General features: G+C 44.4%; 4 protein-coding genes across 8 annotated transcripts; 2 read left to right on the top strand and 2 right to left on the bottom strand.

Moving 5' to 3' along the window:
• The first annotated feature begins 4 nt into the window (after positions 1-4).
• gpr155a (G protein-coupled receptor 155a) lies at positions 5-9477 on the top strand. Of its 5 annotated transcripts, none has more exons than XR_009929799.1 (17): positions 5-149; positions 1667-2167; positions 2424-2823; positions 3401-3569; positions 3733-3888; positions 4621-4704; positions 4823-4943; positions 5077-5161; positions 5324-5414; positions 5854-6055; positions 6202-6291; positions 6762-6892; positions 7137-7232; positions 7329-7393; positions 7476-7613; positions 7713-7794; positions 8206-8344. XR_009929799.1 is itself a non-coding variant. In XM_062457858.1 (17 exons), exons 2-16 carry the CDS (start codon positions 1723-1725, stop codon positions 7771-7773), a joined length of 2280 nt encoding a protein of 759 aa, XP_062313842.1. In that variant the 5' UTR covers positions 5-149; positions 1667-1722; the 3' UTR covers positions 7774-7794; positions 8206-8344. The 5 variants fall into 5 exon arrangements, 4 of the variants coding, with proteins under 4 accessions (XP_062313842.1, XP_062313839.1, XP_062313841.1 ...); XM_062457858.1 differs by having other exon boundaries at positions 7767-7794; XM_062457855.1 differs by lacking the exon at positions 7713-7794 and having other exon boundaries at positions 8206-9477.
• scrn3 (secernin 3) lies at positions 9469-12657 on the bottom strand. Its single transcript, XM_062457900.1, has 8 exons — positions 12355-12657; positions 12025-12181; positions 11651-11832; positions 10912-11111; positions 10605-10817; positions 10325-10487; positions 10034-10214; positions 9469-9890 (listed from the first exon to the last, which is right to left on the bottom strand). The coding sequence occupies exons 2-8, from the start codon at positions 12178-12180 to the stop codon at positions 9729-9731; spliced, it is 1257 nt and encodes a 418-aa protein (XP_062313884.1). The 5' UTR covers position 12181; positions 12355-12657; the 3' UTR covers positions 9469-9728.
• Positions 12658-12788: 131 nt separating this feature from the next.
• On the top strand, positions 12789-17323 carry cir1 (corepressor interacting with RBPJ, CIR1). The gene is made up of 10 exons (XM_062457891.1): positions 12789-12976; positions 13279-13373; positions 13515-13588; positions 13726-13739; positions 13940-13992; positions 14071-14119; positions 14270-14390; positions 15120-15226; positions 15598-15683; positions 15887-17323. The coding sequence occupies exons 1-10, from the start codon at positions 12905-12907 to the stop codon at positions 16734-16736; spliced, it is 1521 nt and encodes a 506-aa protein (XP_062313875.1). The 5' UTR covers positions 12789-12904; the 3' UTR covers positions 16737-17323.
• A 1966-nt stretch (positions 17324-19289) lies between these two features.
• sp9 (sp9 transcription factor) lies at positions 19290-21855 on the bottom strand. The gene is made up of 2 exons (XM_062457894.1): positions 21715-21855; positions 19290-21205 (listed from the first exon to the last, which is right to left on the bottom strand). Exons 1-2 carry the CDS (start codon positions 21733-21735, stop codon positions 19907-19909), a joined length of 1320 nt encoding a protein of 439 aa, XP_062313878.1. The 5' UTR covers positions 21736-21855; the 3' UTR covers positions 19290-19906.
• Positions 21856-23979: the final 2124 nt, after the last annotated feature.

Below are 23979 nucleotides of genomic sequence, written 5' to 3'. Positions count from 1 at the left end.
CCATGAGAGTCTCTAGTGCAAGTTGCAGAACTGTTCCCTCCCTCCCCCATGCTGCGGATTGGTTGAGTCCTTGCTGTCAATGCTTGAACAAAACTAACGATAACACACCGCACCGGTAGCTAGGGCGCCCGACATGGACATAAGTTTTGGTAAGTCCTTGAACAGCCTCGTCTTTTTGTTTTCCTTTGCTTAGATAGGAATGTATATTTTTTCAGTCAAGAGCTTGTCACGAGCTTGATAACATTGGCAAGCCAGAAGGCCATGTGCCTTTCTGATTGTTTGTTATAAATAGCCCCCGGCAGCTGGTAATGCTAAGCTTTACTAGCTCGTAAACATGGTTGGCTACTCTTTGTATTTAAATAACATTTTGTTTTATTTACCTTGTCTAACCTTTATTACAACTAGTATACATTGTTAGATAACTAGTAAGCCAAATGGGAAACCTTTAACGTTATCAGTAGCTTGGTGCCACGGTGGAGCTTGCGCTACATGCACTTTCGCAGTCGCTTAGCTACATTTCTCAGATCACCTCCACATCATCTAGTCACTTGTGCACATCACTAAAGCAATCTCTCGTAACCCCTTGTGTTATCTTCGGATCATTGTGACCCACCGTCGTGTTGGGACAACTTCACCGCATACAAAAATAAAGTGAAGCATTTTCTTTTAACCGTCGGGCTGTCTCAGATCCCCCACAGCGCGAAAGTTAAAAGAAAATGCTTTTTATTTGTTTTTGTGTTGGGTAAAGTTGTCGCAACACAACGATGGGTCGTTGTGAACCTTCGGATCATTGTGACCCGAAGGCAGCACAAGGGTTAAATAAATAGACAATTGCCTCGATGCATTCATGCAAGTTATGATGTCGTCTGGTCTTTCGTACATTATAAATTGCTTAGGCCCTACCTCATGTTGATCAAAATGCATTAAACTGGTTATCTGTTGAATAGTCTTACACAACTAAAACATCTAGGCATTACCTAGTTAATTGCACGAATCACCACATGCAAATTGGTTGAACCAGTGGTCGTAGTTGTATTTCCCCCTGCACTGTGTACAAAATTGCCCAAGGGGTATTTCCTATGTTTACATTTCTACAAAGTTTGAATTTTCGTCTCCTTCTGCTATGCAGTGCTGTACAACAGTCTTGTCTTGCAACAATTTACAGTACAAACGGTAAAAGCGTCAATGTGAATTCTGTCCAATCTCTTGCAATCAATCTCCCACACAGCCTACACACTTAAGTAATGTGTAGCTACGTTTGTTTAAATTGATACGCCATACAGAGAAAGTGCAACCCTGGGCATTTTCAATCTGTGTAATCAAAACCATAGCCTAAGTTTATATCAGAAACTGCTTATGGAATACCCTGAACTTAGGACTTTGAGCAAGTCACTGTGCTTTGGATTTTGAGGACAGTCATCGGGTGTCGCAGTTTGTGCAAATTGTTTTGAGAAATGTACGTACTGTTATGCGAATGTTAAAGGTGATTCGAGAAATATACCAAAGCGACTGAGAATACACCGCGAAAACACGTCACGTTTCTATCAAACAACTGTCGTACGTGTTTCACTTTTTGCGTCTTCAAACTGCATAGCCTGCGTTGACTCCCCAGATGACAGTTGTAACTGTACTTCAATATTGACAGATCCCTGTCACTTCTCTTCAGCTCCTGGATGTGCCGTCTGCAAACAGCCTTGACAGTGATGTGAGCAGCGTGTTTAGATGGCCACAATGGATTCCCCCGACACCAGTCACCAGGCAAACCTGTCCTATGGGGGGGGGCCGAGCCCCCCTACTCCTACCCCTCCAACTTCGATGTCGATCGACAAACTTTTCCCCGCCCTCCTGGAGTGTTTTGGGATTATATTGTGTGGATACATTGCTGGAAGAACAAACGTCATCACCTCCACACAAGCCAAAGGATTAGGGAACTTTGTGTCCAAGTTTGCCTTACCAGCATTGCTGTTCAAGAACATGGTCCTGTTGGACTTTGGTAATGTGATCTGGCCCTTCCTCTGGAGCATTCTCATCGCCAAAGTGTCTGTGTTCTTCATTGTGTGTTTGCTCACCTTGCTTGTTGCCAGTCCCGACAGTCGTTTTAGCAAAGCGGGTCTCTTCTCCATATTTGCTACCCAAAGCAATGATTTTGCTTTGGGATACCCTATCGGTAAGTGTCATACTGTCTGTTTGGCAATGAAAGTGTATAGTTGTGTGTCTCCATCTTGAACCATAAGTCACATGTTACCTGTCGAGTAGCTCGTTCACAAGCTCTAACGGCATGTGAAGAGGCAGTTATTCTTCTTGAGAGGTTCGAACAAGAACTAATTGAAACTAAACTCAGCAAGTCTAACAGGTGTGTCCACAGTGAAAAATGTGCTCTGGTCCTGTTCTAAAAAAAACGTACCCGTCTCCTCTTTCAACAGTGGAGGCGCTGTACGGGAACACCTACCCAGAGTACCTCCAGTACATCTACCTGGTGGCGCCCGTGTCCCTCATGCTCCTGAACCCCGTTGGCTTTGCCTTCTGTGAGGTCCAGAAGTGGCGGGACCAGAGGGCCCAGCAGCAGACCAAGCTCCAGGTCGTAGGAGTGGTCCTACTGCAGGTTCTGAAGAACCCCATCGTGTTCATGGTGGTGGTCGGCATCGTCGCCCACTTCGCCCTGTGCCAGAGGATCCCTGCCTTCATGGAGGAGTTTGTGGACGGCCTGGCCAACTCTTTCGGGGGCGCGGCCCTCTTTTACCTGGGCCTCTCCATGGTGGGCCAGCTAGGGAAGATGACCCGGTCCACAGTTGTGGCTCTGATTCTGCTCATTACTGCAAAGCTGTGAGTCAATCTAGTTGACCATTTAGCATTGATAAAAACACACCTTCCCTCACTCCAGAAGTTATTCATCTAGATTCCAGAACCATCCCCTCGTTCGACATTAATGGGCCGTGTTGCTGTTGTACGTTCGTCTTCAGCCTGCGCTGGTCGTCTCACAGCTTGTGTTGTGAGCGTACAGTGATAACATGTTGTCTGTGTTACAAAGCTGCTGTTAATTGTAGGCTTTCACAAGTTCCCAGCAAAGGTATTACTATGCAGGTCTCAGCCTGAGGGAACAGCGCCAAAAACATGTTTTTGTTCCCGCAGTGGGTGAAGGGTGACTCAATCCTGTTACAAATACACCAAGGAGGTTATGGAAGAGCTAGTTCTGTACTGGAAATATGGCCAGGAATGCAGCAGTCTATATCCCCTTACAGATTTTTTATGATTTTTTAGACATTGATCTTTGTAAATGTGTCAATAAAAGTTGCGGCACACTTGAATTAGAGAGGTACAGTATCAATCGAATGATGCCATTGTTTTCTCACAGTAGAACATGTAAATGCTCACTGAGGTATAAGTCCCTTCTCTGCTGTAGGTTGCTGATGCCGTTGATCTGCAGGGAGCTGGTGGAGCTGTTGGACACAGGAACCACCAGCTCTCTCAACCGCTCCAGCCTGTCCAACTACGCCTTCCTGTACGGGGTGTTCCCCACCGCCCCCAGCGTGGCCATCTACGCCGCTCACTACGGCATGGAGCTGGATGTGGTGAGGCCCCTGTCTCCTGGCAACATGCCCCTGTCTCCTGGCAACAGGCCCACAGGCCCCTGTCCCCTGGCAACAGGCCTACAGGCCCACAGCATCAACACAGAGCCACCCGTATCATCACATCAGCAACAACACGATCTTGTGTTGTTTTCCCACCTGATAGGTTACCTCCGGGATGGTGCTGAGCACGTTCCTCTCGGCTCCGATCATGTACGTGTCCGCCTGGCTGCTGGCAATCCCCTCCATGGATCCCAAGCCACTGATGGACTCACTGCAGAGTGTCAGTTTCAACATCAGCATTGTCAGCTTAGTGGCCCTGGTGAGTGAATCTGAGCTTCTGTCATTAACTGTAATCTCTTTCAGAGCTGGGTTTATGCAGGATATCCTGTCTTTACAGCCTTAAATCTGATTAAATTATTACCTGTGACTAAGGCACTAGTGGTTTCTTATTATACTTTGTCTTGTGAAACGGTTCTGTGTTCATGTCTATACAGCTCTGTCAGTTTTTGTCCAACCAAATCAATGAAAACTAAACAAAGGGAAGTTTATTGTCAATAGAGGGAGTCAGGTGGCTGAGCGGTGAGGGAATCGGGCTAGTAATCCGAAGGTTGCCAGTTCGATTCCCGGTCATGCCAACTGACGTTGTATCCTTGGGCAAGGCACTTCACCCTACTTGCCTCGGGAGAATGTCCCTGTACTTACTGTAAGTCGCTCTGGATAAGAGCGTCTGCTAAATGTAATGTAAATGTAGATGTTTGTCTTGGACACCCAATACTCTGTCTCCTATGAAGCAGTCTCATTGTCAGTTCCTTATCGGCACAACTATGAAAGGTGAACGGTTTCAATTGCTTGAGTGGATTAGCTGTAGATAAGACGACTCCTCAGAGAATGAGGAACCATTCTTAGTAAAAGTATGCCAACTGTGTTTTGTCTCTGATTTCTGTTCCTGGTCTCAAGAGTTAATTTAGGCACAGCCTCTATTTCCTGTAAGTCACATGTGGAGGAGACCTCGCCGCACATGTAATGCTGAGTTTCTGTTCTCCTCTCTCAGGTTTGGACCACAGCTGTTATGTTACTGAGTAAGAAATTCAAGAGACTACCTCACATGTTTACAGTCCAACTTTTCCTCGCACAAGTAAGGTTCTATTGCACCCCAAACATTGATCAGTCATGACCGATGCCAAATACTGAGAAAGTCATGCAAGAGATCAAATTCAATTTATTCAATGAACATCTTTCCTCCATTGACATAGTTTTTAGCTAGCATTGGTATGATCCTCTGGAACTTTGTGGTGAGGAAGGACAGCTACATCGGGCAGGTGTTGACATTCGTTCTTCTGTATGGCTCCCTGTACAGCACCTATGTATGGTCAGGTATGTCCTCAGGTGCTCTACTACTACAACACTTTAATGCTGTGTTTGTGTCTTCAACATCTGCATACTATTAGCCTATACCAGGTTTTCTCCGCGCAGTAGATAGACTTGAAGAGAATGCTCTGTGTTTTAGGGGTGATTGCACTTTCCCTCATGCTCATGAAGAGGGGCAGGGATCTGAGAGTGAGACCAGGAGTCCTGCTTATCGCAGGCTGGGGGTGAGTCATGCGCTTTGAATAAGTATGAAAACACTACGCAAACATTGTCCCCGTGACACGGCGGCCTTGGTTCGTCATCTGCGCTGTTTGTTTGTTGAAACGACGCTAGGGGAGCCTTTTGTTGAATGTTCCCGCCCTCCCCTCCTGTGTTGACCCTGACAGGGTGCCAGCTGTGGTGACCGCTGTGCTGCTCATGGCCGGGGAGAGGATGCCCGACACCATCGACTCAGCCTTCTTCTACGGCAGATCTCAGGTGAGGGGCCTCGGAGAGAGAGGGCCGAGAGAGGATAGATACGTGAGAGGCCGTGGGGAGAGAGGGTAGATACGTGAGAGGCCTTGGAGAGAGAGGGCCGAGAGAGGATAGATACTTTTGTTCAGCCTAAAGCTTGAAAATGTTCAACCGTTCAGCGTGCTTTGTATGGCTTGCATGCTATTATAGTTTGCCCCGTGTAAGGCAGAGTTTCTGGGTACACGTACGGCGTGTGTCTCTTTTCTTTGTCGTGACTCCTTCCGGCCTGCCTTCTCCAGAATTTACATCTTATCACCCCGGTACTGCATCTCTCGTGTCAAGTTCAAAGTTTTTGTGCCACCATGCCACAATTCTGGGTACATTGAATATGCGGACACCTAAAACTGTCATTCAGACTGCGGTGTCCCACCCCTCTGACCCCCTGCTGTCGTTCTGCTGTCAGATGATCTGCTCGACGGTGGTTCTGGTGTGCAGCATCGTGCTAGCTGGAGGCTCTCTGGTGGGTTTGAGTCGGGGGAGCTGGGATGCAGACTACCAGGTGCTGGAGAGGGAACCTGTGGCCATCAACTCCGAGGATCTGAACCCCGAGGACGCCCCGGAGATTCTGTTTGAGCCAGAAGTTCTTCCGAGATTCACCAACCCAGGTTTCAAATGTCAGAGCCCCTCTATGGGTGACTCTATGGGTTTCCCATTCATATGATGAAATATTGGAGCCTTCAATTTCTATTCTGTTTATACCTTCCTGTTTTTTTTATCATCCAGAAAACGGAACTGTTCTTTGTGTTGTCAGATTGCCACGTGTGTGACTGTGTCTCACCCCAGCCCATGCCAGATATGATTATCAGCGCTACCGTGAATGACACAACAGTCACACTGACAGGTGCAGTAGTGTGGTGCAATGGGGACACTCCCAATCCTTTGTTTGAACGTACTGAGATTTGTATTCTGGTTTTGAGCTCATACGCGTTGAGCTGAGAAATACGTTTTGTACAATGTTAGAAATGAAACAAATGTGGAATGAAAGTTGTTATCCGGGTATTGATTTCATTCGACCTATGTGTAATCATGTCTACTATCTCGTAACACCCTCAATTACTCCTAACACGACATTCCATGGCATAAATCATTTACTCTGCCTCACCGCAAGTGTTCATGAAATCAATTTTTACAATTTCAGTTTAAATCTGATGCACTGAGATGACCCTAGTTACCTATGACTTTATATTACCCATGACCGCACTCTCTTGTAGCCCTCAGAAGCACGTCTCTGATTTTGTCGGCCTGGACTCAAACGTCCAGAATCTCACCGTGAGATCTGTGTCACTTCCTGTCCTCTGCTGCCCTCCGCAGGTCAGTGTGGGAGTCGCTGTGAGTCTACAGACTGTCTTCTGGCCCAGGAGGAGCAGCTTAGACAGGTGGCAGATAAGCAGGTGGGCCGCCACGCCCTCCTGGTCCTGCTCCTCATGGTCTTCATGCTCGCCGTGAGTCCCGTCCCGTCCCCCCTGCCTTGCGAGGCCCCCCCCTCCCCTCCCCCCCCCCCCGCTAGGGCCCGCTCCATAAACGACACCAACAAACGCCTGTGCCTCGTGAAATGAACGCTTAAGCTACCGTAGGTTTTATTCAGACAGAACCTTTGTTCTCCTCTCTCCTCTTCTCTCCTTCTCCTTCTCTTCTCCTCTCTCCTTCTTCTCTCTCCTTCTCCTCTTTCCTTCTCTTCCTCTCCAGAACCTCTCCAGCTGCCTGTGGTGGCTCTTCAACCGCGTTCCAGGAAGGCTCTATCTGGAGCTGCAGTTCTTCTGTGCCGTGGTCAACTACGGGCAGGTGCGTCTCCCACAATGCAACGGGGCGGTGGAGAAGCTGCTGGATTTGGTTTTGCACTGGAAGTTCCACTTGGCTTGTTGTTTTTTTTCCCCGTAGGGTTTCATTTCCTTTGGGATCTTTGGCCTCGACAAACATTTGATAATACTACCGTTTAAAAGGAGGTAAGAGACGCCGTTCTGAGAGTCTGTGTCGCAGGCACATCTCTGTGTTACTGTGTCTCTGAAAGGCGTGTGCGGTGTTCAGGGTCTCCAGGCTGTGGCATCGGGGAGGACAGGAAGGGCCCACGCAGCCCAATGTGTCCGAGGACATCTCCATGACCTGCTCTCAGTTCACCAAGTACCACCAGAAGCAGTGTGTCCAGGACATAGTCCAGAAGAAGAGGTGAGGGTTCAATCCACATCACCCGAACCTTCCATGTTGCTCTCGTGTTTTACACGAACACGCGCTGCTTTGGCTGCGCCCTCTTATTGGTTGATCTAGGATTTCAATGATGTGATTCCCACGTCTGAATACTGTACTCATGCACTGCCCCAGACACTGACATAGTCGAGTACAACTACAGGTATGTAAATACACACGTGGATATATTTGATCCTTCTTACCCACAGATGTCGTCAAACAAACGTTATTCTTTAAAGCATTTGCTTTGCTGGTTGTTGCTTTGCGTCCCGCATCGTGCTCCGTTCTTCTTTACTGCTCTCACTTTCGCTTTCTAGTTCTTCTCTTTCCTGCTCCTTTGGTTCCCGTTAGTCTTGGTGGCTGTGGAGGGATATTAACCCTTCTTAACCCCCACAATGACCCTTAACCCCTCGGGTCATTGTGAGCCTTCGGGTCATTGGGAACCTTCGGGTCATTGTGACCCACCGTCGTGTTGGGACAACTTGTATTAGTTAAAGTTGCCACGACAAGATGATGGTTCCCAATGACCCGAAGGCAGCACAAGGGTTAACCGGCCCCTTCCTTTGACCCGTAGGTGTGGGGAGAGGACGGTGGCTGACACTTTCCTGGGCAGTGAGCTAGTTGAGTGGCTGCTGCAGGTGGGCTTGGTGAGGGACCGCGGGGAGGCGGCGCTGTATGGGGCGCGGCTGCAGCAGGGAGGGCTGCTCCAGCACATCACGCAGGAGCACGACTTCCAGGACGACGGCCTGTATTACCGCTTCACGGCCTAGGGCAGCCAATCAGGGCCAGAGTGGGAGGGGCTCTGGATGATGAAGGGATCATCTGCCTACCTCGCGTTACTAACCTCCAGTGTTGTGTGTTGTTGTAATATCTAAATATGCAGTCACTGAATTAGCACTCACAACATGAACGCAGGCTAGTTATGTTTCTGTCTAATGCTTGAATTGTTTTTGTAATGATAAAGTTGTTAAATATGTATACTGGGGCCGTGGAATGTAATTTAGTATTGATACTAAATGTATCAATTGATACTAAAGCTACTGTTATTGAGTTATATCAAGTTCAGTGGAAACAGTAAGATCTCAGGAAATGCTTGGATGGGATGTCATAACCAATATTATTGGCATGACTACAAATGTTATGACATCTAGATTAACATCTAGATTATACATTTTAATATACATTATTATACAATTGTATAATATAGAATGGAGTTTATGGTCAGATTATTCTCACTAATTACTATGGATTTAACCCTTGTGTTATCTTCAGGTCATTCTGACCCATCAGTCATTGTGATCCACCGTCGTATTGCGTCATCTTTACCGCATACAAAAACAAAGTGAAGCATTTTATTTTAAACGTTGGGCTGTCTCAGACCCCCCACATTGCAAAGGTTAAAATAAAATTATTTTTATTTGTTTTTGTATTGGGTAAAATTGGGTAAACACAACGATGGTTCGTTATGAACCTTTAGGTCATGTGACCCGAAGGCAGCACAAGAGTTAATACAAAAACTACTGAAGTAAAACTTAATTGCAAGGAGATTGAAAACAAATGTGCCACTTTTTTTGCGTAACCTTAGATTATAGGTTATGTATTTGTTACATTGTACATTATGGGATGGTGACTGGAGACAGTGGATCTCAGACATGTCATTCTATAGAATTGTAAGTTATTTTATTTTATGTCCATTCCTGATTTGGCTTCATGGAAGCTTGCTTATTGGTTTGGCACATTTTTCATGTTCCTTGACTGAACCAGAATGTATTATTAACATGTAGAATGAGAAATATTTCCATAATTCCCAACCTCTGGGATAAAACAATAAAACAGATTGACTGATTGGGAGACTTTTTAATATCGTTCGCTTTTCTTGTTTTGTCTCTGTTCTGAGTAAAGCATATTATATACAATCATATACAAACTTGGTAACAGCTGTCTGTTATGGTTTCATTATTATTCAGAACATGATACATTCCTAACATGCTGTGATGAACTAATACTACACTCAAATTCTGTTTAGTTTTTTTCTTTTACTGTGTAATTCAAGAGGTTCTTCCAGTGAGAATCAGCTGTTAGACATGCGAACCGTGTTCAGGGTTTGCTGTATGCAATCATCTCTTCCTCGACAGAGCTTGAGAACAGATTCACCACCAGTGAAGAGTCTTCCACTCCACTTGACAGAAACGTCTCCATGTCAGCCATCTTCTTCTGCTCTAGCTGCCTCATATTCTGCATGATCATCTTTCCTTTTTCCTAAAAAGGAGGGGGGAGCAAACAGCCATAAATTACTAGGTACTGTTTGTGTGCATGTAACCTCTCTTTTGATGCACACTTATTAAGTATTGTATTTGTTTCCTGATGAAGGGCACAAACGACATCAGTTGAAGGTTCTGGACCTTTGTGGTTTCAATGATGGCCGTCACCACCTCGTGCTTGAGAAACAGAGGGTGTTTGCGATCTGGCTTGCTCTGGAAACGAGGTTTCTTCTTCGCAGGGTCGTCGGGCCCGTAACAGGGAGAACACGTGTGCTTCAGCTGTTTTATGTCGTTCACAAAGATGAACGGTTTGAAAACAGACCTGCGGCATGAGGGGAAAAAAAGGCTTTACTCGACGTTAAATAGTTCAACGATGTAACGATGACAAGGCAAAGCATAGCGATGGCAACAACTGTCCTCGGATCTTCATACCGCTCAGGATCAGGGGTGCTGGTGAAGTAGTGCACCCCAGGAAGAGCAGGGTCCCTGGGCACCACGGACACCATGCTTCCTGTGGTCATATACATCCCCTCCATGTTGATGCCACTCTCCTTATCCCTGAGGATGTCCATCATCGTCTTGGCGGTGATGTGACCTGCGGAAACACAATACGAACGCCATTCAACGCCAATCGCGGAATCTATTTGCAATGCAGAAATAATTGGGGTCGTTGGGATACACGTCTGAAAGAACCCTTGCATGCTGTATTAACCGTTGCTCTTTTCCAATAAGTTGCGTCCTTCACAGAACCGGCTCCCAGAAGCCTCTATTCTGGCTGTCGTCAAGAAAGAGTACACCTCGGCAAAACTGAACTGTCCCTTCCCGTCCCACCAGCCTCGGCTCCTGGCGTACTCCCTCATCTCCGGGTGTTCCTTGTCTATCTTTGTGGTTATGGAGTACTGGTTGGAGATGTTACGATACCCATCTAAAATCAGAACATGGACAGTCCGTCAACTCGCCACAACACTCAACTCACCACAAGAATCTCTATTCTTATATTAGTTCAAACATCTGATCACCTTCCACTCTCTCTGCCGCCCAGTACTTCCCAGACGTCTCCAGAATCCAAGCCTCGGTCCTGTCAGAGATGAGGAAGCTGTTGTGGTAAGTGAAGCCGCACTCGTCCTCCATGCAGTTTCCTCCTTGTCCATATTTCTCCAGCAGTTCCGTGATAACATCCATGGCCTTCTCAGCAGAATCAGCTCTCTCCAGTCCAAGTCTGGGAAAAGAAATACCCGCCCGGCTTATAAAATCAATCAATGTATTATTTATAGAGCACTATTAACCCTCGTGCTGCCTTCGGGTCACATGACCCAAAGGTTCACAACGAACCATCGTTGTGTTTACCCAATTTCACCCAATACAAAAACAAATACAAATAATTTTCTTTTAACCATTGCAATGTGGGGGGTCTGAGACAGCCCGACAGTTAAAAGAAAATGCTTCACTTTGTTTTTGTATGAGGTAAATTTGTCGCAATACGACAGTGGGTCACAATGACTGATGGGTCAGAATGACCCGAAGATAACACAAGGGTTAAAAAGAACTACCGTTGGCCAATGTGCTGTACATTAAAACATGAATTACCATCAAATTCAACCAGACGGGCACAAAGTCACACATGAAACAAAAACAGTTCAAGCATCGCATCACAAACTGTCAGCCTTTTTTCTATTTGATGCCTTCTTGTTCACTGGCTTCCTCGTCAACATGAGCTGTGTATCGAAGTAACAGACGAGAACCAGAGTTGTGACTCACCGCACCATGTCCATGCCGAGGAGGGCCTCTCCATCATCCGCGTTGTCTCTGCCCCACACTGCCTCATTCCCAATACACACCTGATGCTCATTTGCACCCATCTCGGCCCCCCACAGCCAGGCTGGTCTGCTCAACGCCACCGCATAGGTGTGGGAGGCCTGTTCAATCTCAATGTAGGTACACTAGGGTAGAAACGAGAGGAGAGAACGGTTCAACTGTCATATTTTGACTATCTTGTGACACAGACTCAGACACTAGTGTATATTTGCTGTCATATTTCTCCTCAGGCAAAACAGATGACAATAAAATAGTTGACACTAAAAGAGAACTGGAATATACACTTTTGAGATTGATGCTGCAAATCAGGGACTAACCTCAACTTTATCCTCTTTATTGTAGTCTTTAGCAGGAAAGTATACCACCTCCTGGACTTCATCACAGGGTCTATCGGAGTTTTTCCCAAAGATGATTCGTTGCTCCTCAGTGGAAGGGGGCAGCGCCACAAAAGTGTCACAGGAGAATGGGTACATCCTGTGTAAATACGTAGTTAGCAATGACTGGCCCAAAAAACTACTATGTCTAAATGAGAACTTTGATGGCCAAAACCGTCTTGCACTGTCGCAGCGAGACGACCACTTAGCTTTGCATGGATCTCCTGAGAGCTAATAATAACTGGTGGCTTCGGATGAAAAGGGTCACGTTACCTGCTGCGATTGTGGTCAGTTGTACTGGGACAGCTAAAACCTATCAGTGGATGGTTCTGAGGCGAGTCGTCTCTAACAGCCGCTTGAAACAACACAATTACAATCTCACTTTCATTTCATGCCTCAGTTTCAAGACCATGTTTTGATGTGTGCGTTGTTATGAATCCCGACGTCTCACTGAACGGGGCCAGGAAGGATCTCACAGTCCTCTTGATTGACAGAATTGTAATAATAACTTAGTTCCATCATCAGTATTCGTTATCTTATGTTTTGAAGTATGGGTTTGAGCGGTTCATTATATGTACTCTCCGGGAATGGAAAGTCAGTACAAACTCCGCAGTTCCGATAAATAAACGTCTACCAGTGGGTAACAAAACGTGTGTACCCAATGTGACGAACGTGTCACTAGCTAAAGCGTAAACCGGAAGTATGCTTAGCTTGAAGCTCACGTTGTTTATGTTTATAAAGCTAGCTGTGTGCAGCATCATCTCAGAAGCTACAACATTCAACGAATTAGTTTGAGAATTGCGAATCCTGTAATCCGTCAACCATGGGGAAATCATTTGCCAATTTTATGTGCAAGAAGGATTTCCATCCTGCATCAAAGTCAAATATAAAAAAAGTGAGTGTTTTGAGTTTTCCCACTAGACTAGCTAAGCTAACGTTAGCAAACTACTAGACTAGCTAGCCTAGCATACTGTATGTCGATGTTGTCAGATTAATTGAATTGTCCTTTTGAAAATAGTTTTTCAAACATTTGTTCATACAGTATCTAACATTATGTATTCTATATGAATAACAGATATCGCTTCATACTTAAGCGATGACGTTTAGGTACCGTTGCTGCATTGTCTGGGTGACCATCTTCAGAGATACACTGTAGTTAATTTCGTGTATTTTGATCAAACCCCATTAATTTTCCAGGTATGGATAGCGGAACAAAAATTAACCTTCGACAAGAAAAAGCAGGAAGACCTCATGCAGGCTTACCTCAAGGAACAAGACACGTACAACAACAGGTACGATTCTGAACCCATCAAGTCACTGTTATCAAACTAGCTCCAGTTGCTTCCCAACATTTCTTATTTGTGTCACAGATATTTGACCGACAATATTGTGTGTATTTAATGCACGTGATATGCTTTGAAAATCTTTCCTAGATTATTGATGGGTGACGACCGTGTGAAAAATGGTCTCAATTTCATGTACGAGGCTCCGCCAGGAGCGTCGAAAGGTAACTGCAGTGATTTCTGGTGCTGCATGGCCTCCTATCTGGAAACTCTTTATACTAGATGTTAGAGCGTTATGTACGACCGAGGCAAACCTGACCTTTCTTGTTTTTCCTCCCACATCAAATCATCAACTGAAAAGAGGAGACCAAGGAGGTACAGTACAAACACGATCATCTCTATAGGCTACAAGAAATTGAACTGTATTTGAAAGGCAGTGCCCCTGCCAGCATGCAACATAAATTATCTTTAAATATACTGTATATGTTGAAAAGCTGTACGGACTGGTCTACTTCTTCCAGAGCTTCGTTTAAGATCAGTTCTTTATTGTGTTTTTTTTTTTTTTTTTTTTTAAGGACGGGGAGTCGGAGTATAAGTTTGAGTGGCAGAAAGGGGCTCCTCGTGAAAAGTAAATTCATTTATTTTCTTTATTTAACAGATTTCTACTTCAGCTGTAGCACTTGCTTTAATTCGTACTTTTGTTTAGGTATGCAAAGGATGACATGAACATCAGAGATCAGCCGTTTGGGATTCAGGTGAGTTTTCATGACATTTATTTGTAAAACATTTAAATTAGATGTTTACAAAGTACATTTGTCTTCAGTCAAATCTAAGGGCAGTCGCTGGCTCGTGTTGGCTTTGCTAGACTGATGGCATCTGGTTATTCAATTCATTTTCATTTTCAGGTTCGCAATGTGAGGTGCATCAAGTGTCACAAGTGGGGCCATGTGAACACAGACAGAGAGTGCCCTCTCTTCGGCCTGTCCGGCATCAATGCTAGCTCAGTGGCCACAGAAGAAGCGGCAGGTATGTGATTCCACAAATGTGTCTATAACGGATCTCAAATGGGCTATGCTTACACATTATATGGATGCTGTAGAGTAAACCACAAACACGGGTTTCGGTGTTGTTGGGTGATTGTTCTTAGCCTGGTGTTGGAGGTCCAAAAGAAGTGTTTTGACTGAATACATTTTAATTTAATACATTTTAACGGGCTTAAAAAATCATAATTACAAGTAATTTTAGAACATCCATTCAGCTGAACGGAAGAAAATCAGGCGATGTTCAACATCGCCGTTGGCCTTGCGGTATTTGTGGGGTGGTTGGATAGCCCTTGTGTTGCCGCAGCGACTGCTGCCGCCCCCCCCTCCCCTCCCTATCGCTTTCTCTCTCCTCTGGTGCTCTGTCGGGGCCCCCAAAACCTCAGCTTATACCGACTCCGAGCAATCAGGAAGTTGAGTAGTAAAGTAATGTGTTTACTCTGGGTGAGTCCAGCGCATGGTGTTGATGGTGGAGGGCTGTAATGGTGCCCTTCCTGTGCCAGGAGAAAAATGCAATTATTGTGTATTCTGATCCCCCCTAACTGCTACTCTGGGGGTGAATGGAATAGTATGATTTTCTCAGCCGGAACACGAGTAAGTTGATTTGGTGTCCCTTTTCTGTTAACAAAGCCGCCCCTGAATTCCCCACTGTGGAGGCAGTTGCGGGTAGGAGCAGACATCAATTGGACTTTAAGGCTGTGATTTGTGCTAACAGGTCCGTCAATGCACCCCTCGGAGTTAATGGCGGAGATGCGAAACAGTGGGTTTGCCCTGAAACAATGTGTCCTTGGGAGAAATTCTACTGTTTGTGATCCGTCGCAGGTAATCGCATGCCGCACTCCCCTTTTCTCTCGCACACACACACACACACACACACACACACAAACATATTGCCCCAGCCCCCCCCCCCTCCCAAGGAGCAACAATATCCATGGCAGATCCCTGGTCTAAATGTGATTGCTGAAAAGTGGCCAATTATCAGAGTAAACCACAGAACCATTCCAGTCTGAGCAAGTTTAGTCAAGTGGGAAGATTTGATGAAACTAGCATCCCAAAAGCTATCAAACTGTAGAAAGACCAGATGCAGTGTTATAACGTTTACAATCCCCCTAGGAAGCACATCCCTCTTACACATGCTTCCCGTTCAGCTATCCAGGAGGCCTCTCATGGCAATGTGATGTCTTATCCCACAGGAGTATGTGGCCAGTGAGGAGGACGAGGATCCTGAGGTGGAGTTCCTCAAGTCATTGACCACCAAGCAGAAACAAAAGCTTCTCAGGTAGGGATGAAGTATCATTGGCACAAGTCACATTTATCTGACGTGCCGATTTCCAGATGATACCGTTGAGGACCGTGCAATTCATTCATGGATAACACACGAATAATAAATGTTCCTGCAGTGCTGCACAGTGTCTTGGGTTTGAGTTACACCGTGATGCACAACCCCAGGTAGCAAGTCTAATTCTGTCTTTGTTGCTACAGGAAACTTGACCGTTTGGAGAAGAAGGAGAAGAAGGAGAAAAAGAGCAAGAAGCAGAAGAAGAAGAAGAAAAGCAAAGGAAAGCAGAAGAAGAGACGGGACAGCAGCGACTCCTCCAGCGACTCCTCCAGCGACGACTCCGACAGCAGCAGCCATGACGACGCGTCTCCGAGCCGGGAGAGGAAGAGCGGGAGAAGGGACTCCGGTCAGACGCCCGTCCAGCTGAAGAGCCAGGCCGGGGGCTCGGCTCCCAGGAGCCCATCACGGAGCCCTCAGCCCGGACAGAAGCTCAACGAGACGGCCGCGGCTCCCAGGGAGACCGTCCAGCCCAGCCCAGACAGACGCAGACAAGGCAGCAGGGAGCGGGAGAGGCAACGGGGGCAGAGTAATGGGAGGGCGGAGAGAGGGAGAGGGGAGCGAGGCAGTAACCAGGACTCCGGCGAGGGCAAGGGAAGAGCCAGGAAGGAGAGGAGCAGAAGTGGGAGCAAAGATCGAGCGAAAGGCGGAACGGATGAGAACAGGAGGAGCAGGGAAAGGGGGAGAGGAACAGGAGGGAACAGGAGGAGCAGGAGCAGAGATGGAGTTAAGGACAGAGCAGTAAACGAGAGAAGAAGTAGAGAAAGGGGGAGGGTAAGGGGAGCAAAAAGGAGTTTGAGCCGTAGCAGAGGTGGAGGCCGGGAAACGTGCGGCAAGCGGAGAAGTAGGAGCAGAGACGGAGCCAAGGGTCGAGGGAGGAACCAGAGGAGCGGAAGTAGAGAAAGAGGGAGGAACCAGAGGAGCGCAAGTAGAGAAAAAGGGAGAGAGCGACGATCAGGAAGTGGGAGCAGAGAAAGGGCAGAGAGAAAGAACTGAGGTTGTGTTTTTATTTTCCTGAAAGACACATTTGTATTTGGACTCAAACTGTGATGGATGTGATGTGTGTGTGTGTGTGTATAGGCTGCTGTCTCAAGGTACAGCTAGTTAGGTTAGGATTAGGATTGACTTCATTTATACAACCCATTGCGAGTCCAGATTTGGACAAATGTCATACAGTATTGTATCCAACAGAGGGCAGCAATAGACCTGATAAAACTTCAATTAAATGTTTTCAGATTATTGTACGAAACTTTAAGTGCATCGGATAGGCATATTACTTTAAAATCAAACTTGTTTGGGGAAAAATTGTACAGTATAATATTATACTTCTATTACAACATTTTATTTCAATCAAATGTTTTGGGGTTGAATTGCCATGTTTCCACAATACTTGTGATAAACTGCTACCATTTAGTGGTACAGTTTATCAGGCTACTAAAAAGTATGGCAACAAGTTGTCAACCGTGACAATATAGGCCATGGACCCTATAGCATGCTATACACAAATTGGTTTTAAACATATTAAAGTCTTGGGTTCATGGCATGTAAAGATTGTTGAATAAAGACAATGCCGTTCGAATTAACGTTTGACTCCCTGTTGCGTTTATTTGCCCTGGAATTATTTGTTATTATTAAGGTGAAATTATTTAATATTTCGCCTATATTTCCTTTGGGGGACAATGAAAGGAGCATTATTTCGGGAGGTATAATAAAATACAGGTTTTCACTCTTATTTTAGTCATGTCGACTCTGATAAACTAGCGAGAAATTATCATTGTTTTCTGAAATGTTATATTGCTTAATCACTATGTGCTATATGTTGTAGGGTCTGATAAATGTTTGGTTACATAAAAATTGTATATGGGCTATTTATAACAAATATTATTATTTGTATAGTTATTATTGTGTCATGAAAAATATTTAAGCGACCTGCGTTAGGCTAAATGATAGACAATGCATGGCCCCTGGGATTCTAAAAGACTGGCGGGCGCGGAAATGTGTCCTTAGTCCCGTAAAGTCGTTCTGGTTTTCTGGTCTTTCATCTCCTTTGTTGTGGCTTGAAAACAAAGATGACTTCTGCCTAATTCTCAGCAAGAGGGCATTCCAGGGAAACTCAACAAAGCGATAACTGACAGCACTGACTGTCCGCTGCCCCAGGCGTCACACCCTCTGAGCATTTAGACGCACTACATCTTGTTGATTTTAACCCCCTTTTGTAGCCGTGCAATTGTGGACTATGTTCACGAATTACTCCACGTAACTAATCGGTTCCGTCTCTTGACAATGAAATGAAATGTTTAGGCCTATGTGATAAAAAACAAACATGAAAATAATAATGCCTAATAAGCCCACGTTTTAAGGAGAGAGGAACAATTCTCCCCCCAAAAAAGTCTGAGAAAGTTATCTGTAAACGATAGCCTAAAGATGTTGAAAATGTTCTTGGTTTATTTCTCATAAAACATATAGCCTTTAAGGATTATAAACTTCAAATTTCGTATTTGGTGACCTTTTGCTGAATTCAATTTATATGTTCCGTCTACACGATTATTATACATTCTGAATGGCCAAATAATGTATTGTAAGATACAAATTCTAAATAACCTATGTCCTTAAAATTTCCCTTAAAACCTGCTACACAAAAGGAAATGAAAATAATGTTCTCCTATTTCCTTCTGGTCAATTTAACTTCCTCTTTAGAGGCGGGTTGTCTGGATGAGGCGCCTCTCCCCATCGTATTCCCAGGCCCGGGCTCACGCTGTAATTATTCCCCGGGTTTTTCTTTGAGATCGGACGCTGCACTGGGTAAGCACAAAGACGTCAGAGAGCATCCTTGAACCCTTTCAACACAGGGCCACTGATATTCAAATAACATGCAGGCACCATTTGACTGCTCTGCGACAAGAGCATTTCAGATTCAACATTTGCATATGGCTTTTTGCCCCTTCTTCTTTTCAAAAGTTTGGAAACAGTTCCCATAACATTTAGTGCTGCGGTTTGAGCTAAGCTAAAGATGCTTTATCCCTTTTCCTGGACTGCCATCTTCTTATTTGACATGCAAATTAAAGCAGTTAATTTGGACAATTAAAATAAATATTCAAAGGGGCCTTTGTCATCAAAACCCCCTCGGAAACCTCCAGATAAAGTAAAACTGAACAAATGATGTCTCAGAGATTAATTAGATATTTGATAAGACACGAATCCCTAACCGCAAATACAAGGCACATGGGGCTACGATCTGCTCCAAGTCATAATTAATACCATTTAACAAGATTTCATTTGGGCATGAAATGTCTTTTCCGGGGCATTAACTATTGATTTTCTCCCAAGAGAAAAGGCCCGTCAAGGTGTGATTGCCTATATCAGCAATACAAGATTGATTTAAGGAACAGTCTTATCAACATTCGGCGCTGTGCAGTAGCCTATGTCTATGATTTATCCACTAAAATGTATTTCCTTTGCTTATAATTTATTTTAATTTGTAGCCTTTGTTGCCTAATGAAAATTAATGTGACATAAAAACTGAAACATTGCCATCACACGACAACAGCCTCAGATTTGTAGATTATTTTAATTATGACAAAATGAAAGGCTTATACGTGTGACTCTATACAGGTAAACATTTATATATTTTTTAGCAAAGAAATAAAATGGTTAACTGAATTTTAAAAAGCTGTGTACATACATATCCACAAAGTGCGTTGAAAGTAAACTCCCTGATTTTCAGGTTCCCAAACACGAATAAAACAATCATAATTAACATTTACATAAAATTAACACATTGTTTGTCCTCAATATTGTACACGATAGCAACTCACATGGTTCAACCAAGTTCATTTGGGTAGCGCACCCCCACGCACTGATCCGTGCAAAAAGTCATCCATTTAATTTTCAAGTGGACAGATTTACTGAAAATTGTGCCATTTCATATGTTTCTGCATTTTGTTGAGTAATTACGAATTCAACATACCGTTCAAATGCCTGTCAGAATCAGGTTTTGTTTACAAATAGCCAATACTCGTTTACTTCACTTAAAATAATTCCCTCATATGCCAAAAAAAAGCGTTGGCATATTTGTCTCTATATTGTCTTTCAGACCCGTGTTTACGTGCAGGTTTGATAGGTATGTTGGCGTGGAGTGAGGTCATTAAAATGCCAAAAACAACCATTTAGGGCTCGTCGTGAGGAGAGGGGTCCTTGGCCGTGATTCTGGGATTTACACCGTCTAAAATGAGTTCTGGGGATTCAGACCGTGGCGTCTCCAGGTTACTGGTGTCGGTGTCACTGTCGCTTCCCTTTTTGCTTCCTCCGCCGGCAGTGTGCGTTTTAATGTGCTTGCTCAAATGGTCGCTCCTCATAAAGCGCTTGTTGCATACTGGACAAGCAAACCTTTTCTCACCGGTGTGTGTGCGAAGGTGTCTCTGAAGTTCATCAGATCTTGTAAATCTTTTGCCACAGAATAGCCAATTGCAGACAAAAGGCCGCTCGCCAGTATGCCATCTCAAATGAGCCTTGAGGTGACTGGTTTTTCCATACACCTTACCACAGCCGGGTATGTGACAACTGTGAAGTCCCTTCCTCCGTAGACTGGCCCCTGCCGGTCCCAGGCGTTCAGCCTCCTGACAGTTCGGACAGTCGCACGTTGCTCTGCCGGAATATCTCCTTGATGACCTTGAGGAGCCGCTTATTCCTGAACTGCCACCTGAAATCATGGCGTTGGCGGCCGACGCGTCCGTGTACGTTGGAATGACTGTCTTGAAACCTTCTTGTGTTAACAGGTGCTGGCTAGTGGAAAGTAGGTGAGACGCCGTGGGGCTTATACCGGTGGAGCTGAATGCCGAGTGTGTCAAGGTCGAGAAATCGGTGTTGTAACCACTGAGTTGGGAATGTATGGCTTGTGGGGTCCCGGAGTGCAGGGAAGTCTGCAGCGTGCTCGCAGGATTCTGGACCTCCAGCCACGAGCCAGGGTTGGTGTGGACGTCCCACCACGAGGACGCCCCGTTCGCCACATCACCCGAGATAGTTGAATGGAACCCAGACTTGTACCACGACTCATATGGATGTGCCATGCCAACCCGCGGGTACAGGCTTTCTGCCGATGTGTGAACTTTGGAGATGAAAGCTGATTGGCCGGACTCTTGAGAAGAAACGCTCGCTGAGTTGGAGAACAGACTGCTGTAGTCTGTTGAAAATGCCGAGGAGGTCGGGGAGGTGGAAGCTAAGCAAAACGCGCTGTTCCCGGTGCCACCAGTTGATGTTAGTCCGGTCGATCCGCGGCTCGTTGCCACAGTGAATCCAGGCAGACTGGATCCTAAATTGCAACTAGAGGATGATCTTTTCCAGGGATGAAATCCACCTTTGGAAAATGCACTTGTGTCAGGTAACGTGGTAAGAGGGCTTGTATTACCAATTTTGTTACAGGTTGCAGCCAGCATTGCTAGAGGGGTAGTTCCGAATCGTGGTTCTTCCTGAAAAAGAGACAAGTTATTCAGTTAGATATCTAACCAACAGTATTTTCCCATCAAAGTGGTAGTTCCATTTTCTTTTCTTTTTTTGCTTTTTTGAATTACGGTGTATTTACCCTAAGGTATCATACGCCTCCCTCGATCAAAATTCGAACTTGTGAATTTAAGAGAATGTTTAGAAAAATCAGTAAACTGTCAACAAAAATAACGATTGAACTAAATTGGGTGTCATAATAACTGAAGATACCCCAAAAAAGAGTTTAGGCTGTGGTGACATTGTTTTGGAAAGTTGTGCTAGTTGCTTTCCGATTGAACAGAGGCAGTTACGCAGCTTTTTACAACTTTTTATGTATATGTATATCATGTAAACACTCTTAACATATATAGTCCAATACTGAATCAAAAAAAATCTGGTGTTATGACCCTAAAATACAAAGTATTCACTGTCATAAATACGGTTTCTGAAGTAAACTATTTAACTTTTACGCACGGAATTAAAAACGTCTACTTACTCCGAGTATAGACGTAGCCATATCCAGGCCCTGTGCTATCTTGAAACTGGCCACAGTAGTACACAATAATGTAAGGTTCCAATGTGATCCAAGCTCAGTGATTTTCTGAAGTCACACGGTTTCTCTCTTGGCTCGGAGCTCACACACTACGTAGTTGTAGAGAGCACGTTCTTTGAAGTACAGCTGGCAAAAGCATACAGCCAATCTAAGGGCTGGAATCTTTGCAGGGGGGTAAAGTCCACCAATGAGAGACTCGACCATGGACAGAAACGCTAAAAGCTTCATGTCAATCATTATGTTTTGTGCAGCTCTGACTGTCAAGCAAGAAACGTTGTGGTGTTTTTTTTAATACATTTAATGTAGCCTATTCTCCCATCAAGGCTCAATGTCTCCTTTCATTGTAGAACCGAGCTCATATTGGTATAAGCCTGTCCTCTCCAACAGGTAAGCACTTGATATCATTTTCTTTTAAGACATCATGACGAATTTATTCTCAGTAGATACATTTTTAAACCATCACAAATGTTATTAAGATTAATTCGAAAAACGGTCTTAAATTACGCACTCGTTCGAAAGATGTGTATATTAATTTATGATACCAATGATAAAGGGTCTACACGTGCGTAAAGGCGTTGGGCATTTAGATCGAAGATCTATACAATAGCTGTTGTGATTATATTTCTAAAAAGTTTCACTTGTGCACTTTCAGGGTAGACAAGGGCATGTGTTTCAACGTTGGAGTTGAAACACAGTTGGCAAGTTAATCAAAACTTGCTGTTCCATAGGCCTGTCATCATGTACCAGTTACAATAATAATATAATTTCTCAATATTAAGGAAAGTGAAGACCCGATAGCGACGACGGTAAGGGCTGTAGTGGATTCGCTCGTTCATATATACGTAGGTTTGTGTGTTTGTTAGTTGACAGGGGAAGACCCATGTTGTGTGTTTTTGCATGTTTGTGTGGGAGAGTGAGTGTGTGTGTGTGTGTGTGTGTGAGAGAGAGAGAGAGAGAGAGAGAGAGAGAGAGAGAGAGAGAGAGAGAGAGAGAGAGAGAGAGAGAGAGAGAGAGAGAGAGAGAGAGCGAGAAAGGGAGAGTGTGTGTGTACGCTCGCTCTTGTGCGCACATACACACGCGCCAGCCTTCATGTAGAGGGGGTGAGGTGGCATGTTAGGTTGATTAAAAAGTGACAATTAGCTTAATCACCATTTGATTTGTCTTAAATTACTACAACTTTTTCTCGAATGAAAAATATTGCTCGAGGTTATCAGCATGCAGTGTTCAACAAATATAAACATATTATGGGCTACTGGAGATTGGGTTGTTAATTTAAGAAAGGCCTACGGAATTCGTTCATTAATTGCCTCTATCATATTTGCTAACCGATTTCATTGTATGGGGCAAGGGGAGCCATTTGGAAAGATTTATACTAATTAAATTACAAATAAAGCTTCATCCATAACATGAATATAGGCCTATATCAACTTCAACCTTTCTCTGAATTGCTATAGTTTTTTTTCTTGCTCAGAATACATCATTAAAGATCACAATGCAATATGCAAAGGTGTTCTAGCTTGTTAAAACATTTAGACGTAATTACATAATGTCACAATGGCCTGCTTTGGTGTGAATCATCATCCCTTTAAAAGTTAAAGCAATTTCCCAAAGAATGGCTGGAGGAAAGCTGCGCATTACAGTATTCAAAACGACCAAATAATGCTCCATTATAAAGCATGAATGCTGCCAGTCAGCCAAGCGCAATTTGTTCCAAGACTGCTTTAAATTCCCACCTTTAGAGAGGTGAATATAAAACAATTTCATCAAATCCAAGGAACCGATCCAAGAAAATTGCTTCATTTTTGCAATCATGGCAATTTGAGTAGAGGGCTATTAGCGCTATTAAACGTCGATTCTGCATAAACAAATTTGATTGTAATGCCAAAGAAACAGGAACAATGTGAGTGCCAGTTAAGATAACCCATGTGTTAGATGTAGATAGGAAATTCTCGCTGTCTAGGAATATTTGACTCGAAAAATACAACATTTTGCATTATAGTCTTTGATTGTTCAACGCAGTGAGCTTTTGAACATTAAGGGCTATGATTTTTATAATCCTTTTATGTGCTCTGATATCTTTGGATACGCAATATGAATTAATAGTACACCTCGAATAATTCGGTATTTCATTATTACCAGATGAAATTTGATTCTAAAATGCAATAATCTCTGATGTCATATGGTATGGTGTCAATTAAACATTACAGA

Source organism: Osmerus eperlanus, chromosome 3 (assembly GCF_963692335.1).
Source record: "Osmerus eperlanus chromosome 3, fOsmEpe2.1, whole genome shotgun sequence".
In the NCBI taxonomy this organism is placed as follows: Eukaryota; Metazoa; Chordata; class Actinopteri; order Osmeriformes; family Osmeridae; genus Osmerus; species Osmerus eperlanus.
The sequence above is the reverse complement of the archived record's forward strand: the minus strand, read 5'-3'. Positions and strand labels throughout refer to the sequence as shown.